At 37.0% G+C, this 19,675-nt stretch overlaps 1 protein-coding gene across 1 annotated transcript in view; it reads right to left on the minus strand.

Annotated features, from left to right (window-relative positions):
• The window catches only part of LOC150083320 (focadhesin-like), a 181,298-nt gene that overhangs the window by 142,994 nt on the left and 18,629 nt on the right, over window positions 1–19,675 (minus strand). The window contains exon 3 of the mRNA XM_090378475.1: window positions 9,078–9,232. Within this exon, the coding sequence (XP_090234601.1) occupies window positions 9,078–9,232 (155 nt within the window). The remainder of the gene's footprint in view (window positions 1–9,077; window positions 9,233–19,675) is intronic.

The raw sequence follows: 19,675 nt of genomic DNA on the forward strand, positions 1-19,675 counted from the left end.
TGATTTGTTGCGTATTATTAGAATAAAAGCCCAAATATTTTTGTGTATTGTGCTGACACTATGCCAATTCTTCTTAACAGTAAGAAATTAGCAAATGCTTTCGCATTGATATGTAATTTTGTAAACATGGTAGGTCAATGTTCCATACCATGACATCACGGTATGTGGCATTTTCCAAAAGCCTCACAGTATATAAAGCACTTGCTTGTGGCATACAGTTTTTGTCGATGCAATGGTTCCAGTGTGTGTGCGTGCGTGTGAGTAATGTGAATGGGATTTTATAATTATTTCAAAGGATCAGTGGTTACACACAAATATATTATCTTTCAATTGTTCATGCATTTTTTTTCTCATTTCAAAGCATAAGTTATTATAGCAATTATTTTAAAGATTTATATGGCAATTGGTATTTTTAAGACATTTAAGATGGAAGAGAGTAACATATCCCTTGGGGAAAGAAAAAGTGAGTAGTCAGCATTTGATTGCAACATCAAGGTCCAGAAACTTGGAAATAGATAAAAACTTCAAAGGCAGAACAAATGAAAATTGAAAGATGTGCCATGTGTTCATACCAATGTGTCTGTAGCACCCTGCCAGAAGTTATCCATTGTGTCATATTCTATGTAATAAATCATTGATGATAATAACGGTCATGTTAATTACTAGAAGTTGGCTTTTCGTATAAAGTCAACATCAGAATCCAGCTTATGCAATCTGTCAATACAGTCAGACATGAAGTTCTCCGAGCATTGCAAACAAGTTACAAGGATGGCCCATGGTGTCCCAGCGATGATTAATTGAACATTTTCTAATAGTAGTAGTAGTAGTAGTAGTAGTGGCACTTGATGCAAGAAAGCAGGAGCTTATGCAGCATCAGCCAAAAAAAAAAAAAAAAAATCACACCATACCCTCCAATTGCCTGTCCAGTTCCTCCTTAAATTTATTTAACCTATCAACTTCCACAACAACAGATGGAAGTTTGTTCCAGCAATTAACCACCCGCTGGCTAAAGGCAAATTTCCGCACATCTATTCTACATCTATCCTTTCTTAATTTGAACTTATGTCCCCGTAGGTTCGTATTCTGAACAAGTGGGAGGATCCCATCAGAATTCAGCGTGCTCAACCCATTCAAGGCCTTATAGACCTCAATCAGATCACCGCGCAGGTGCCTAGTCTCCAGCCACTGCAATTTGCAGAACTTAAGCCTCTCTTGGTAAGAGGATCCCTTCATTCCCCTCACCAATCGTGTTGCTCTTCTCTGTACACGCTCAAGCAAATCTACATCCTTCCTAAAATGAGGCCTCCAGACCTGTACGCAGTACTCAAGGCGTGGCCTGACCATTGCCTTATACAGAGGGACAATCACCTCCTTTTCCCTGCTAGCAAAATTCCTATATATCATTGACAAAACCCCATGACCTGCCCTAGCAGCCTGTCTACATTGCTCAGAAAACTTCATATCTGACTGCACAATTACTCCCAGGTCTTTTTCATTTTCTACCACCTTAAGTGTAGTACCACACAGTTGGTACGTTTCTCTGGGGTTACTTCTACCCATATGCAGTACTTTGCATTTGTCAAGGTTAAACTTCAGTTGCCACTTCTTAGCCCATCTGCCCAAATTATCTAGATCCTGTTGCAGTAGCACACTGCCATTACTGTCATTAACAACCCTGCCAACCTTCGTGTCATCTGCAAACTTCGACATTAAGCCTGATATACCTTCATCAATATCATTGATAAATATACAAAACAACAGTGGACCCAACACCGAACCCTGTGGGACTCCACTAATAACATTAGTCCACGAAGAGCAGCACCCATTGAATACCACCCTCTGTCTTCTCCCACTTAACCATCCTTTTATCCATTGTAGCAACTTACCCTTAATACCATTCTGCTCCAATTTGTACAGTAGTCTTCCATGCGCAACAGTGTCAAAAGCTTTCCTGAAATCCAAGTATATGATATCAAAATTATTTTTTGCATCCAGTTCCTTTGTGACCACATCATAATAACCAATCAAATTTGTCAGACAAGACTTTCCCTTAACAAACCCATGCTGTGTCTGAATTATTGCTGCAGTCTTGTCTAGATGATCCTGCAATGCATCTTTAACCAGTGACTCCATTATTTTACCCGGAACAGAAGTTAAACTAATTGGTCTGTAATTATTCGTGTCACCCTTCGAACCTCCTTTGTGAATTGGGGATACATTTGCACATCTCCAGTCCGTGGGAACCTCCCCTGAATCCAAGGATGCTCTCATAATTATGGCTAAGGGTTTGCTTAGTTGCTTTGCCGCCTCCTTTAATATAACTGGATAGATCCCATCCGCCCCAGGTGCCTTTCTTATGTTTAACTTCAACAATTTCTCCTCCACTTTGCTCTCAGTTATTACAAAATCATTAAGCACACTGCTACAATTTGATAACCTTCTTCCATTTTCAAACTGTAATGATTCCTCACGTGTGAATGTAGATGCAAAATACTCATTCAGTTTGTTTGCTATCTGAGCAGGATCATCAACAGTCGAACCATCGATGTCAAGTGGACCAATCATATTCAGCCCCTTCCTTTTAGAGTTTATATAAGTAAAGAAATCCTTGCTGTTTTTCTTAGCATCTTTTGCCAAAGATTTCTCGTAATCCGCCTTTGCCTGCCGAACCTCCTTTGTGACCTGATTACAGACTAGCTTATATCTGCTACAGGCTTCTGCGTCGCCTGATAATTTATATGCATCCCATGCATTTTTCTTCTCTGTCACGAGTCTCATTAGTTCATTTGATAACCATTTAGGCCTAAACCTTGAACAATATTTCTTCATCGGTATGAAAAGTCTAGTAGCTTCCACGATTAATTCCTTGAATGCTTCCCACTTAGAATTTACTGTTTGTAACATCGTCAGTCGATCCCACTGTACAGAATTTAAAAACTGTCTGAGACCACTGTACTCCCCTTTACGGAAGCAAAAACCCTTTCCTTTACCCCTGACGGTAGTTACCTCTTTGAGTAAATCCCACTTCAGCACACTGTGATCACTGCCACCTAGTGGTTCCTTTATCTGCAAATTCTTAATACACGAATGATCACTGCTGATAACCAGATCAAGAGTATTACTTTCTCTGGTTGCCTCTCGAACATGCTGCTGCAGAAAACAATCATCCAATAAATCCACAAAAGTCTGACTAGTGTGTGAGTGACCAACCCACAAGTTCCAGTCAATATCTGGGAAGTTAAAATCCCCCATTATAAGACATTCTGATTTACTGGCCCACTCTATTTCTCTGTACAATTGTTCATTGTACTCATTCGAGTCATTAGGCCTATAACACACTCCTACTCTTATTTTTGCTTTTGCAGTGCTTATGTCACACCAAACTGACTCAACAGTGCACTGTCCATCTATATCAACTGGATGCACTTCTTTTGATTTTATGTTTTTCTTAATTAACAGCATAACACCTCCTCCCTTTCTGTCCTGTCTATCCTTTCTGTACACATTGTACTCCCCAAATTCCAGTTCTGCATTCCTTATATCTTTGTGACACCACGTCTCTGCTATCCCAACAATATCCGCCTTTGATGTCTTGACCAACACTTCAAATTCATCAAATTTATTTGCTATACTTCTAGCATTGGTATACATGCAAGCATACATGCTCCTATGCCTATTCCGTGTTACCCTAACACATCCCATATACCCAACTATTCCAGGATGACTGCCATCCGTCCCTGAAACCCCCAACACCCCTCGCTCCAAGTCTCTTCTTATTCTAATAGAAGTTGTGCAAGAATCACCTTCACCTCTGCCTGCGGTTACTGTTAAACTATTAGTCTTTGTATCCCCCCAAGCTAGCAGTTTTCCGACCCACCTAACACTGCCTCGATAGCATCAGCAAATATTCTTGCACCCTTTCTATTTAAGTGTATCCCATCCCTGTAGAAGCAATCTCTCCTGTTAACAAGTACAGTCCAGGCTGAAAAAAATTCTACCCCTTGAGCCTTGCACAATCTTTCCAGGGCCGAATTGATCGACAAGGCTCTCATCATATACTCCCTCCTATCGTGTCTGGGCAGAATTGCAGACACTTTCAAATTCAATCCTAATTCTCGGCTTTTTTTCAACAGTGACCTGTACTTGTTGAGTAATTCTGCCGGTCTGCTACTCTTAATATCATTAGTGCCAACATGTACAACTATATCACCTTTTGTGCCCTTGAAAGATGATATCCGCTCTACAACGTCATCAACCTTTGCCCCTGGCAGACATACCCTGGTCCTGTTCCACCTATCCTTTTTACATAGCATGTTCCCCGTTTCCCTGACAATAGAGTCACCAACAACTAATAGTTTCTGTGGGACCAGCGCATTCTGCCTTGGGGGTTGCCGCTGTGTTGCGTGATGACCAAGTGCAAGCTCTGGCGTTGATGTGGGCAGCTGAGAGCCTGATGGGCCCCTCAATTTATTTCCTTCGAGGGCATCCACCCTGTCCTTCAAACTCTCATATAGGCCCATAACAACGCTGAGTTGTCGCCTGATTTCCGTACACTCCTTACATCGCGCACACACAAAGACATCCCCCATCCCCAAAGACATTCCCTACAAAAACTTTGAATTCCCTATATACAAAAACAATGGCTACAAAAATCGAACAAAAATAACGGTTTTACCTATCGTAAGTAAAATCCACAAAAACTCTTTATCTAAATTAAAATAAAAAATAACCAGCGTAACTATAACTATATGACTACGTATTAAGTACAATATAAAACAACAATCATGTAAATAAAAGGCAAACACTTATCGTTTTTGCGGAGCCTGTAACTGTCAGCTGTAACTTTTAAATAGAGTCAGCGCCCTCCCATATAGGGATAAGGATGGGATAACATCCTTATCCCATATAGGGATAAGGATGTTATAATTCCATTATATAATGCTATTGTTACACCACAATTGGAATACTGTGTTCAAGTGCAGAGACTGCACCTAAAAAAAAAAAAAAAGACATTGAGCATCTTGGCTTCTTGAAAGGGTCCAGAGAGATAACTCACCTGGTGAGATTGGCAAAAGAGCATCTATATTATTATTATTAGCTATATGGTGCAAGGAAGCCTGAGGCTTATGCTGCAACAGCCAAAAAAAAAAAATTCCCGAGTTACCCTGAGAGAGAGAGAGAGAGAGAGAGAGAGAGAGAGAGAGAGAGAGAGAGAGAGAGAGAGAGAGAGAGAGAGAGACAAAAGTAGAAGGAAATCACCAAGAAAGAGAAGAATGATGATATGAGTAAACACTTTGAATATGTGGGTTGCAATGCACAGCTTAGAAACTAGACACCTTAGAGGAGATTTGGTTGAGGTGTTTAAGGCTCTGAGAGTCAAAATAAAATGAATGAGGACGAAATTTTCACAGTTATGATTCTAGAATTATGTCCATAAATCCATGTTAAAGGGGAAGGAATGTTTAGACTGGATTGCAGCAAGTTTTATTTTAGCCAGCAAATTAAAAATTACTGGAATAACTTACCTGCATGGGTGGTTAAGGCTGACAGTTTAAGGAAATTCAAAGGTCAGCTGGATAGTTACCTAATGAGCCAGGGAAATGCATAGGTTGTCTATTTCCTTTTCTTTTATTAATTATTTATTTTATTTTTTTATTATTATAATTTTACTCTATTTTTTTTTTTTTTTTTTTTTTTGGCTGCTGCAACATAAGCCTTGGGCTTCCTTCCACCAAATGGCCATTATTAATACTTCTATCACATACCAATATTTTACAAGTGTTGCTGAAATAACATTAGACCACAACTAAGCAAAAGTACTGGTACACCACAATCAGTAGACTGTGTTCTATGGCAAAACAACTAATCATCAATCAAAAACCAGAGAAAAGAAAAAAACAGTACAGTTATAACAGACTTGAAGTTGGATTTCGCTGTAAAATACCAACTTTTCAAATAACAATATAGAAAAAACATTATTACAGTAAAATCTCATTAATATAAACTCAGTTTATACAAAATACTTTGTTTATATGAAGCACATACCATTCCCCTGCGAAGGGATAGGCTTTTCTATGTAAATATATTTATTTATCATAAAATTGGATTAATATGTATTAAAAAGTTCGTTTTCGCCCTGTGAGAAATAAATATTGTAATTTTGTATGTTTAACACAAATCTTGGGCACAGCTGTCCGATTATTGCCCTTGTATTGCCTCTGGCCACCCAGTTCCTGCTTCCCGAAGGATGGCACTGACTTATTACAATTTACTTTTGTGTAAACAAAACCAGTTAAGTGCATTCTGCAAAACATCATTGTGAAGGACGAGCTGTTAAATTAACAAAATAATAAAAACAGTTTTTCTAAGTTGTTTATATACCCTCCCTTGCTCTCCACAGGATTAAGGTCAGTTGCAATTGTTATGGCAGTTCAGTCTTTTGCTATGGTATACAGCAATCTATTTTTTGTATGCCATTTTATCTAAGCTGATGTTTCTTTTAGAATTTGTCTTTAAATTAATTTAAAGTTTGTTTATATTAAATCTCATCTAGTAGTGTTATGGCAACAAAATGTAATAGGACAGAATTAAGCCTAGAAATTACACTTAAAATTATACAAGAGGCTTATATGATGAATCGAAGTAAAATGGACAATGCAAAAGAATACAACATCCCTTTAATTACTTTATCTACAATACTGAAAAACTGAAAAAAAAAAAAAAAAAACTTGAAGAAGGGCATGACACTGGAGCAGCGATAAAAAAACAAGAAACTAGTTCGTGGGGCAAAACACAAGGATCTTGAAACAAAACTTTTCAAGTGGTACCAACAAATGCATGCATTTAATTTGCCAATATTAGGTCCAATTTTGCAAGAAAAGACAAATTCTCTGGCTCAGCAACATGGAATTAGCGACTTCAAATGCAGCAGTGGCTAGCTCCAAAGATTTAAAACCAGGAATAACTTGGTTTTGCGAAATGTTTGCAGCGAGTCTGGATTAGTCAACATAGAAAAAGCTACACATTGGTTGTGTTCTGTACAGTCCATTCTTGAAAAACGTGAGGCAAAGGATAATTTTAATCTTGACAAGACAGGTTTATTTTAAAATTTGTTGCCAAACAAAACATTTGTTGTTCAAGGAGAGTCTTCTCATGGTAGAAAATTAAGACCAAAGACTCACTAGTCTGTTATGCTGCAATTCAGATGGCATAAAACTAAAACTAAGCCCACTTGTGGTTGGTAAGTTTTCCAAGTAAGATGTTTTAAAGAAGTTAATCAACTTCCCTGTGTTTATGAGGCCAGCAGAAGTGCTTGGCTTATGGTCAAAATTTTTCAGTCTTGGTTATCAAAAGTGGACAGAATAACTTATAAAAAAAGGAACATTTTGATGATTCCAGATCATTGTACAGCACATTCTGCCAAGACACACGTAAGTTGACAAATATATGGCCGTTGTTTTTACCTCCCAGTACCACCAGTTTTATGCAGCCACTGGATCAAGGAATTATTTATAATCTCAAGGGAGCATATAGAGTCTGCCTGATAAGGTCCTTGATCTACAACATAGGAGGGTACAATTAGCAGTCAAATTGGAATGTCTTGGATGCTATCCATAATCTTGTTATTGCTTCGGATGGTATTGCATCAAGTGTAATAAAAAACTGCTTTGTAAAGAGTGACTTTGGAGAGAATATCATCAAAAAACATGGTCCAGCACACGAATGTGGTAGCAACATTGAGGAATGGAGGAATTTGAAGGAGCATATGGATTTTGTCGGAAAATCTGAAGAGTTTGTGAAAGTAGATGAAGAAGTTGCTACCACAACAATGCCAACACCAGAAGAGCTGCTGAGTACCAAGGAAAATGGTGATATTATTTTTACCAGCAACAGCGAAAGTGAAGAAGCACATACTGGATTTGGTTTTTTTTTTTAGGAGCATTAGCAACTCAAGTCATATTGCTCCGGGATATGCAGTGGTCATTCCCTGACCTTTCCGCATCCTCCGTATTTGGTGGTGACGGGCTCGAACCCCGGTCTAATCAAGAAGCGTGTGCTACGCACTGCTGCTCCTTCCCACCTGGCTACGGAGGCGCCTAGAAGCACATACACACTGCCATCTAAAAAAGATGCCAAAAATGCACTGAGCATAATAGAGAACGTGTTGGCCTGCAGTAACGTTGATAAAGAAATAACTATTGCATTTGATAATATCTGTGCTGTAGTTAAATTTCAAAAAGGACAAACCAATCGGATTCTTTCTTTAACTTAGATTAATTTATGAAAAAGTTAATGGTTTGTATGTCCCTTTTATATTAAGATTGTAATTCTTTTTACTGTGATACTAAAATATTGTATATATACTGTACAATATTTTCATTTCCATTAATTGCTTTTCTCTTAGTTTATCTTACAAATAACATATTTAAAAAATGTGTTATTCCTATTACTGTATTGTTAGACAAGGCTTTTGCTTTATTATTTTATTTTATTAATTTAAATTAATTTATTTTTTCATTTATTTTTGATATTTATTATTATTCTTAGATATACCAAAAAAAAAAAAAAAAACTGTAAAATTGACACTTTTGGGGGATCTCATTACTACAAACCTCGTTATTACAAAACATGAAAATTTAGATACCTTCAACTTTGTATTAACGAGATTCAACTGTAGCACTAAAAGTTATATGTACTATTCAGTTAAACCTTTAGAAATGGGTTGCAAAGTGGATGAAAACTAAATAAGTTATTAACACGAACTCATTTAATAAGCACTCCAACGTTAAGGTAATTTATAAAGAATGCAATTCCTTTTGTCATATACATATTTGTGATAATAATATTTTTCTCTTGGTATACATTATAATAAAAAAAGTGTAGAAAATGACATACTGTGCACTTTTAGTGTTTATTTATCTCTTTTGTGTAATTTTAGCTTTCACTTTCAAAGTGATGTTAAGACAAAAAAATAAAAAAACAAGGACTAACTCAGTAAACTTTTAAATTTTGAAAGTAAATCACTTATAAAAAAATCTATGAATGGTTAATGAATAAGGGAGGAAGAGAAAACATACCTGACAGATGGCAAGGCAGCTAGGAGACCATTTATAATATAAGTACCATCAGCATGACCATCAAAGAAAAGAGATGCAATTGCTTGACTGCATAATGTACTGACCAATGGAGATGAATCTCCACATTTTGTCCAGAGTATACCAAGTTCTGGTACCTACAGAAAAAAAATTAATAATTGGAGAATCCTTTTTGATATTAAATTCATATCACATAAAATTTTTCAACTAACAGTTCAGCTAATGTTTATTTAAGAGAGCTGCAGCCAAGGGTTGGCTGCAGCCCTCTGAAAAAAAATGTAACTGCTCTTAAGTACAAAGGTTGAAGGAAAAATGACAACACTGTTCTTGGCTGAAGCAAATTTAATCAGAATTTAGTATGCTACATATTAAAAGAAAGTGGCTATAAATTTCTGGAGCTATATTAAAATTACAGTAATGGTAACCTGTTTTACAGCATTATTAATGTATACATTACATTACTAAAGCTGGAAACAGGTTACCGCCATTCAAGTATGAGGTACAAAGAAAAAAACCAAAATGCAGTGTTATGCTAATACCAAAATAAAAACTAAAATACAGTGTTTTTTGTTAACGCTCTACCAAAGTTTAATCTGCACATAATATATATTTTTTTGACAATCATGAGAGTTGACAAACTTATGACCATATTTTGCAAAAGTCTCAAATTAATACTTACATGTTCCATTTTAAAACTGATGTTTTTAACTGAGACATAACTTCAAAGTTTTCGAGAGAGAGAGATGGAATGAGAGAGAGTACATGTAATCCACAATGAAAACTTAAAATGATGAGACTGGCCCATGAGGAACTTGTGGGGTTATTCAATTTGTATGATACACAAGTGCATCAGAAATTAATTGCTAAATTGTTGAAGTTTATGGTAAAACATCAATATCACATTAGCACATAAATAAAAAATAATTATGGCATACTGCGGGACATCAACTAATCATTAATGCCAAATGCAGTAGCAGACATATCGACAACTAAAATGAGCATGATGAACTGATGAAGCAGTCCATAAAAATAAGAGAGTAACTAATATGACCCTCGAGTGGCATGTTGTGAAGGTATAATCTTAAGTTTAAGTAAAGAAATTAGCATTTCTTCCTGAGTTAAAATAAATCTGTATTTATTTCCTAAGAAACATATGTATGTATGCATTTTGTGGTATCGTCCTCTTCCACTTCACCAGTAAAGGCAGCAAAAGTATTTATGTAAATTTAAATATTCATATAAGATTACCTTAATTTTTTAAGGATTAAGTTACTATTCAAATGGTAAAATAATCTGTTAAAGTATCAAATTGAAAAGATTTTCATTTAGCTCATTGTTGCCTCTGTGTTCACTTACAAACTCACTGATATTGAACAATGGTTTTCCACTGCCTTGGAAGATCTAAGTATCTATGCTTGTACTCTCAATCTGGTAGTTAGATCCAGTTTCCTATTTAAATGCTGACTGACTGGGTAGTTTGGTTCTAGGTTACTATGACTCATTCTGGAATCCCCTTAACTGATCAGGAAGATTGAGGTTGTTATTCTCATTTTTTATGGGAGTTAATAGTAGAAGGGATTACAGGTGTCATTATTAATTTCTGTGTTCGAATTTCTGTTTTTTTTACTCTATTTAAACTAGACTAACTCTGCTTTTAAAAATATGAACATAATTTCTATCCATAAGCATTTTTTTTTTTTTTTTTTTTGTTGTTGTTAGTTGTTGGCACATCGGCTTCTGTGGCCATATTGCACCTCCCAAAGTTTTTGCATTTTTCTCTGATCCAAGCCAGAGGCGGGATTCGAACCCACGACCTTTGGCTTGCCAGGCAGGCATTTTACCCAACCGGCCAGCCCGGCTGACCTATCTATAAGCATACCTTTGTTTCTGTTAACATTATCTGTTATTGTAATGAAAAAAAACTTTCATTGTACATTCTGCATCTCTAAGGCGCATCCGTAGCCAGGTGGGCAGGAGCGGCAGTGAGTAGCACACGCTCCTTGATTAGACCGGGGTTCGAGCCCATCACCACCAAATATGGAGGATGCGAAAAGGTCATGGAATGACCACTGCATATCCCCGGAGCAATATGGCTTTAGTTGCTAATGCTCCTAAAAACCAAAACAACAATCAAAACAACAAAACAACCTGCATCTCTAATATTTGTCTGTCATTAAAACTGGTGTTTTCGAAAATTCTCATTTGAGGTCCCATGCATGATTTGTGGAAACCGATTTGGATATGTGGCCATAGAGTATCATCATACAATGAAACGTATGATAAAACAAATACAGATTTATTCTAAAGAAGAGAGACTTGCTAATTTCTTTTCCTAAAACCAGAAAGTGATATTTCGTAGTACAGGCTACAAACTGAACATATCAGAACATTTGTGCACATTTACAATATGTTTGGCAATTGTAGGGTGTGGTCTCTATGGTGCTCTTGAACATTAACCAAAAACAGAAAGAATGCAAATTGCCTGGCTTACACTTTTGTGAAAATATTCAAAAGAGCAAAATGATTTTCTGAATAACACCAGCACTGGTGTTGAAATGGCTGCAGTCTTAAGGTAATGTATGCAGACACAAATTCATACATCCCAAGACCGAACCTGTACACTGCCACAAAAAGGGCACAGCCCATTGTTAGCTACTGTGCTGCTATGTCAGCAGCAGTGAAAGTTATAATGAAATTGTAAACTCTTCTGTCCAGAGTACAAATGGATATTTCTTTTTTATTATTTTATTATTGGTGCACTACTTCCCATCACAAACGAAAAGGTTTCTTGTTTTTCAAAATTTTTGGCATTTAAGGCATTTAAAAAAATTTTATAGAAAGGTGTAAAGAAACCCAAGCAGCTGCTCTACATATTTCTAAGGCTTACAATCATTTCTGGCTAAAGACCATCTAAGCAAGCTTAGATCTCATGGCCTGCTTTTCAATTTTTAAACTGTGTGGCAAATTCCTTTCTTGGACTCATAAATGTGATGGTAGTTGACTCTTTCTTCTAACTTTTCAACCACTCTGTTCTTTCACTCACTCTTTTACTCCAGTATATTAATGATCTTCTTCCATTAGCTGGAACTATACTTCAATTTTACTAATGACAGTCTGTTATACTACCCTTTCCAATTCACAAATCCAGTTCCACACATACAGGTATGACTTTTCGAATATCCAACAGTTAAATTCCAATCTAGAGATAATTCTCCAGCAGGAAGAAGACACTTACCTTCAATCTTTCTAAAATTCAGTACTATCTTATTTCTTTCAAAACAAAAAAAAAAAAAAAAAGTATAATGCTCTTATGTTCATCTTCCACAACAATTGAATTTTTAGATAAGAGAATACAGTAGAATCTTTTTATTACAAAGTTCAGGGAAACTAAATTTTTGGGTTTTGTAATAACAAGGTTTGTAATATTGAGGTCTACCAAAAACCTGTCAAAACCTGAACATTTTTTGTTTGGTACATATATCGTAAATTTAACTAAAGCTTTGTTTAACAATAATACAGGGTGTTTCAGTTAAACGTTTCAGAACTTCTAAGAGGGGTAGGGTACATCCTGACAACTCAAAATCATATAGCAATGTGGGGTCGGAAATGCTTTCCTGAAGCGGTGTTGTACACAGAAGCACCATAAAGAAAAGAGACCGTAAGTGAGAAATCGTTTTAATAATACATGAAAAGAAGCAAAAGGTACATGGATTAAAGTAAGTGTTCGAAGTTTCTTCCACAGGCTACAATGCACGCCTCACATCTCCGACGCATGGACATCCGAACATTCTGGAATACTCCAGGCGAATTTCGAATTTCTTCGGCAGCTACTGCGATTCTTGCAACCAGCTCCTCAGCATTGTCAACAGGGGTGTCATAAACTAGTGATTTCATATGACCCCAGAAATAAAAATCAAGACATGATAGGTCGGGTGACCGAGCAGGCCAACGCACGGGACCACCACGTCCGATCCACTGTTGACCAAATGTGACATCCAGGTAGTTACGAACATCTCCGCTATAATGGGCAGGGGCTCCATCGTGTTGGAACCACATTGTCTGTTGCGTCGATGCAGAAATCTGTTCATCTCTGAAAAGTTGTGGCAATACTTGCTGCAGAAAGATCAAGTAGATAGGTCCGGTTAGACGACATGGTAACAGGTAAGGTCCGATGAGGTGATCTCCCATAATACCGGCCCATACATTGACCGAAAATCGAATCTGTGCTGCACGACGTCGTATTGCATGCGGGTTCTCGACCGCCCAGATATGGTCGTTATGCGTGTTGAAAATTCCTTCCCTTGTGAAGGATGCCTCATCGGAAAACAACACTTCAGCAGGAAAAAGGGGATTTGTAGCACATTTTCCAAGGTACCACTGTGCGAAAGCAATACGAGGTTGAAGAAACTTCGAACACTTACTTTAATCCATGTACCTTTTGCTTCTTTTCATGTATTATTAAAACGATTTCTCACTTACGGTCTCTTTTCTTTTTATGGCTTCTGTGTACAACACCGCTTCAGGAAAGCATTTCCGACGCCACATTGCTATATGATTTCGAGTTGTCAGGATGTACCCTACCCCTCTTAGAAGTTCTGAAACGTTTAACTGAAACACCCTGTATAAAAAATATTTTATTTTATTATTGGATAAATATATATACAGTCGGTCCTCGTATAACACGTGTTTACATTACACGAATTCGATCATACACGATTTATAAATAGGGAAACGATATCTTAAATAACACGAACCGAATTCGCTTATGCACGATTCGCCTTTGTGTTTACAAGAAATGGCAGTCGAACGCAGAATCACCCCAACCGAATGCAACACGATAGGAATGAAGAGAAGATTCTGAAAATGTATTTATGTTTTTTATATCAGTGAAGGGGAAACATATTTCACCATAATAACGTAAAAACCAACACAATTCCAGCTATCGGTATAACCGCAAATGCAATTAGATCTAGTTTACTACCAGTTTATAACAGATTCCACTAGCAGAAACGCAACTGGAAATTGTTTTTATTGTTTTATGGTAGTAATCCCCAGAAATGTGCTTTAGTAAAATGTGAAGTGTTAATAGTGTATCTCGGCCTTTACGGTGTTGTTTATTCAGTTGCTACACGGGCGCAGCTTTGTTTATGTGTATTAAGCGTGCCTCCTCGTTTTGTAATTGCGCTTTATTCCCTAAAAATGAGTAAAATACTTAAAAGGTGTGAAAAGGAAGCGTCCTGGTGAAGACACTGCAGATTCAGAGAGAGAAAAAAAAACGCAATATCGATAAACAGAGGCGGACTGAGTCAAAAATTCTTACCCGGGAAAATTTGTAGTGGCCTCATACTACAGTTTATGGCCAAAATCACACCGGCCTCCGGCCCACCGGGATTTCCCGAGTAAGGCTTATGGCCAGTCCGCCTCTGTCGATAGAGAAAAAATATGAAATTGTGAAACGCTTTGAGCAAAATGAAAGACCATGTGATATTACACGTGCTACAGGCCGAAATGACGCAACGCCAAGAATTAGAAAGAATGCAGAGAAAATAAAAACAACTTTAATAGCGGGAACAACTCAAAGTGTAATTAAAATCCATTAGATTAAGACACAAAGAATTGGAAGAGATGGAACGGCTGTCATCTGTTTGGATAGAAAATCAAACAAAAAACAAGTTTGCTTACGATAGAAGAAAAATCATTAGCAATATTTTATTACGTAACAGTCGTAATAAAATACGTAAGTATTTTATTACGACTATTTTATTTAATATAATAATTTTTTTACTATTTTATTAATAAATTTTTATTATTTAAATAAAAAATAAATATTTTTTATTATTTATTATATTATAATAAAAAATATATAATATTATTTTTTATTACGTATTTTAATCGTTATAAAATACTTGTGTATTTTATAACGATTAAAATTACCCGATTATTTATTGTGTTTGGTAATGTTTTGATTCCAAATGTGTTCAATCTTGGGTGATCGGCACCTAACCCCACTTTTCCCATAGGGCCTGTTGTTTATATTGCACGAGGGTTTCTAGGAACACAACTATCGTGCTATACGAGGACAGACTGTAATTATAATTATATATATATATATATATATATATATAATATATATAATTATATATATTAAAATATATAATTACCATCATATAAACTAATACAATCTCTGACAAAGAATCTAAAGAAAAGCAGCAAAAACTTCTGTCCTATATTAACAGCAGAAGGAAGAGATAGAATCATATAGGGCCACTCGATGTCATTGGGTTAACTGTCAAAAGGAAAGCGAAAGAGAAATTGTTAAAGCTGAATATAAAAAAGGCATCTGGGGTGGACGGGATCTATCCAATCATATTAAGGGAGGCAGCAAAGAAGGTGAGCAAGCCTTTAACTATAATTATGAGGGCATCATTAGATTCAGGGGAAGTCGCTATGGACTGGAGATGTGTGAATGAATCCCCAATTGATAAAGGGGGATCAAAAGGTGAAATGAGTAATTACAGACTTGTTATCTGTTCAGGGAAAATAATGGAGTCATTGGTTAAAAAGGGCAATGCAGGACAGGAATGCAATTATACTGCAGTCACAGCATGGATTGGTTAAGGGGCTTTCTTGTCTAATCAATCTAATACGTTACTATGATGCAGTGTGACCAAAGAACTGCTGCGAAAAATAATTTTGATATCATATAATAGGATTTCAGGAAGGCTTTTGATACTGGTGCACATAAAAACTGCTGAATAAACTGAAGCAATATGGCATTAAGGGCAAGGTACTGCTATGGCTAAAGGGAAGAAGAAAGAGTTGTTATCAATGGGCACAGCTCTTCGTGGACTAATGTTATCCGTGAAGTACCCCAGGGTTCTGGACTGGGCTCACCGTTATTTTCAACACTTATTAATAATAATGATGAATGTATATTAGACTTAATGTCAAAGTTTTCAGTTGATACAAAGGTTAGCAAGGCAGTTAATGACAGTAATCAAGGTGAGCTACTGCATCAAGATCTGAGAAAATTGGGTCAGTGGGCTGAGAAATGGCAGTTGAAGTTTAACACTGACAAATGCATATGGATAGCAGTAATCTCAGAGTATCTTATCAACTGTGTGGTACTACACTCAGGGTAGTGAGTAATTGTGTAGTAACTGTGTGGGGTAATTGTAAGTCAGATGGGGTTTTGCCAATGATATACAGAAACTTTGCTAGCAGGGATAAAGAGGTGATTATCCCTTTGTATTAGGCCATGGTTAGCCTGCATCTTGAGTATTGTACAGGTCTTGTAGGCCTCACTTTAGGAAGGATGTAGATCTGCTGGAACGGGTGCAGAGAAGGGCAACTAGATAGTAAAGGGAACAAAAGGGTCCTCTTACCTAGAAAGGCTTCAGTTCTGTAAATTGCAGCATCTGGCGACTAGACACCCATGAGGTGATCTGATTGAGGTGTTTTAAGGCCTTGAGTGGATTGAGTAAACTGAATGTGAATGGCATTGTTCCTCGTGTTGAAACTACACGAGGGGGCACAAATTTAAGTTGAGGAAGGATGGTTGTAGGATAGACGTACAGAAGTTTGCCTTCAGTCAGCGGGTGGTTGATTGTTGGAACAGGCTTCCACCTGTTGTTGTGGAAGTGGATAGTTTGAATCAATTCAAGAAAGAACTAGACAAATTCTTAGAGAGTATGGATGGGTGAAGTGTGTAGTTTTTTTGTTTTTTTTTTGACTGATGCTATATAAGCTTGCTTTCTTGCATCATTTGCCACTACTACTACAAGCACGATTAGTGTATTCATATTAATCCAGAGGTAGCAGAAGGCACCTCAGAGGTACATCTCGAAAATAACATTCCTGCATTAACCATTAATCAATGATGAAGAATACGAAATTTTTTCTACCTTCATAAAGAGTCAAGCTTTTACTGCAATAGTTTATCAAGAGATTTTCTTATGGTTTATAGAAATTAAATGTGAGAACGTGTCAGGTGCCCTGGCACCATTTTTGCATCAATTTTGGGTTTTGCATGAAGAATGGCATAGCAATGGACAAGTGCTGATGAAGTGTTTGTTTAAACTTTCAGTTTACTTGTTTTCAATTTCCCATTAAGTCAATAAACCCCTAGTTGTCCTTGAAAGATTAATTGTTTTCACAGCACAAAGGCAATAACACAAAACACCATATTCTCTCAAAATGGCCACTACTCTAGGGGAAGCAACATATATGTGTGCATTATGGATGTTTAGTGGAGAATAAGCTGCAGGAGTTATGTTGTTGTTTGTTTGGTTTTTAGGAGCATTAGCAACTAAGGCCATATTGCTCCGGGATATGCGGTGGTCATTCCCTGACCTTTCCGCATCCTCTGTATTTGGTGGTGATGGGCTCGAACCCCGATCTAATCAAGAAGCGTGTGCTACGCACTGCTGCTCCTTCCCACCTGGCTACGGAGGCGCCTGCAGGGGTTATAGTACACCTATTCATGGTAATATGCTATAAAATAACTAAGAAGTGTAATCACTGTTTTTATTACAGAAATCTGTAAAACAGAAAAATTTGTTGATGTTTGCCTTGTCACCAATAATATGCTGCAGTGTCATCAGTACACAAAAATTAGTCAACAAAGAAGGACTGATGTTCTATTCTCGGCTGTCCTGTCGATAGTGAGGACAATCAATCAGAATATGTTTGACTGTTAAATGTGCTAAATCAGTGTGGACACTGAAAAGGATCATCGCCTATGAGTAGATGGAAGTGAGTCAGATATGTATGTCCTATTCTTGCCCATGCAAGTACCACTTCTCATCACGTTGTCTTAATGATAGAGTACCAAAGCTTTGGGTCCTGTTTCAATTGAAAAAGTTTATTATTGGTTTGGATGTGTCATAGCTCTTCCCATGTGCAAGGCATGCTGCTCGAATGATGATTATAGTCAGAGGCTAGAATAAGGAAGGAGGTTAAATCTAAAGTTGACAGACTTTTAGCAGCTTTGCTGGGATCCAACAAAAGGTCACTGATTGATGATGTTCTTCAATTTGTAATAGCAGGCTCCTGATTTGAATTTTGCATTGCTGTAATTGATCTCAGAGTCAGTGTATACTATACATTTTAAAGATAGGTTGATATTCAGATTTTCTAAAGCTAATTTTATTGCATGTAGTTCTGCTGAGAAGCTGCTATACTCAGATGGAAGGGAAGCTAACATGATATCACAGGGAACTACTGCTGCTGTTCCAATGGTTGAATGCGATTTAAAGCCACCAATATATATTAGTAAGAAATCAACATACTACTGAATATGGTTTGCATGGAGTGTTTCACACTGAGTGTTGATAGGAGATTCTTTCCCCACTGACGAAGGTATCACGGGCAGTTGAGGAGGAGGAGGAGAGTCTGGTGCTTGAGAGTAATTCATTGCCTATTGCGAATAGGAACATTCTAACTCTGTTAGTTTAAGAAGGCATAGGCCCGCTGGTCTTATTTTTCTAGGTTTATTTGCATAGAGATTTTGCAGCGTGGATTGAAGAAGTTTGGCTCAACAGGATGTAGACAACTTTATATTTTGGCTGCATACTTAAGTAGCAGTGTATTTTGTCAGAGGTACAATGGAAGATCATGTTCTTCGATATATAAACTATGAGTTAGAGACATCCTGGAAGCACCAAGTGCAATCTGCAATGCATTGTGCTGTATAAGATTAAGCCAGCGTAGTACACTCCTTTGTCAGAATCATAGGTTGGAGCACTATAATCCAAACGAGATCTAATCAATGCTCTACATAAGAGCAGAAAAGAGGTATTATCTGCTACCCAAGACAGGCCAATTAAGGTTTTTGGAACCAGTAGTAAGCACAACCTTAAGGCACTCAAAGAAGTTTAATTTGCTGTCAAGGATTAATCCTAAGAATCTGATGTTGTTACCAATCAGAATGTTAAAGTTTGACATTGATTGCCAAACCAGATCACAAGTTTCCTGTTGTGAGAGATGACAGCCATTGAGCACTGCTCACTAATGTACTTTATTCAGGGATATCTGAAATTACTGTTCAACAGATCTCATGTTTGGAGAATAAGAAATAGAGATCATCAGCATAAAGGTAAGCCTCAACAGCATTTGGAAGTTCTTGTTGTAATAGAATCAATTCTAACAGCAAAAAGACAAAAATTGTACTCAGTACATACCTTTGCAGTACTCTTTCCTGCAAAAATGTCATAGAAAGAGTGTTCTGATATCGAACTTGAAAATAATAACTTTGGAGAAAGTTCCTAATGAACATAGGCAAGTTGTCTCATAGACCAAGAGCTTGAAAGTCACTGTGGATACCGTAATGCCAGGTAGTATCAAATGTGTTCTCTATATTTGCATAAGCAGAGGCATATGATTCAAGAAAGCAAGCTTATACAGCATCAGCCAAAAAAAAAAAAAAAATCCCTTCCCATTTCACTGAGCCATTCATTCCAAATGTTTGTCTAGTTCTGTCTTGAATTTATTTAAGCTATCCACTTCCACAACAACAGATGGAAGTTTCTTTCAGCAATCAACTACCTGCTGGCTAAAGGTAAATTTCCACACGTCTATTC

The sequence above is a fragment of the Mastigoproctus giganteus genome, chromosome 7 (genome assembly GCF_048544385.1).
Source record: "Mastigoproctus giganteus isolate SK-2022 chromosome 7, ASM4854438v1, whole genome shotgun sequence".
Taxonomy (NCBI): Eukaryota; Metazoa; Arthropoda; class Arachnida; order Uropygi; family Thelyphonidae; genus Mastigoproctus; species Mastigoproctus giganteus.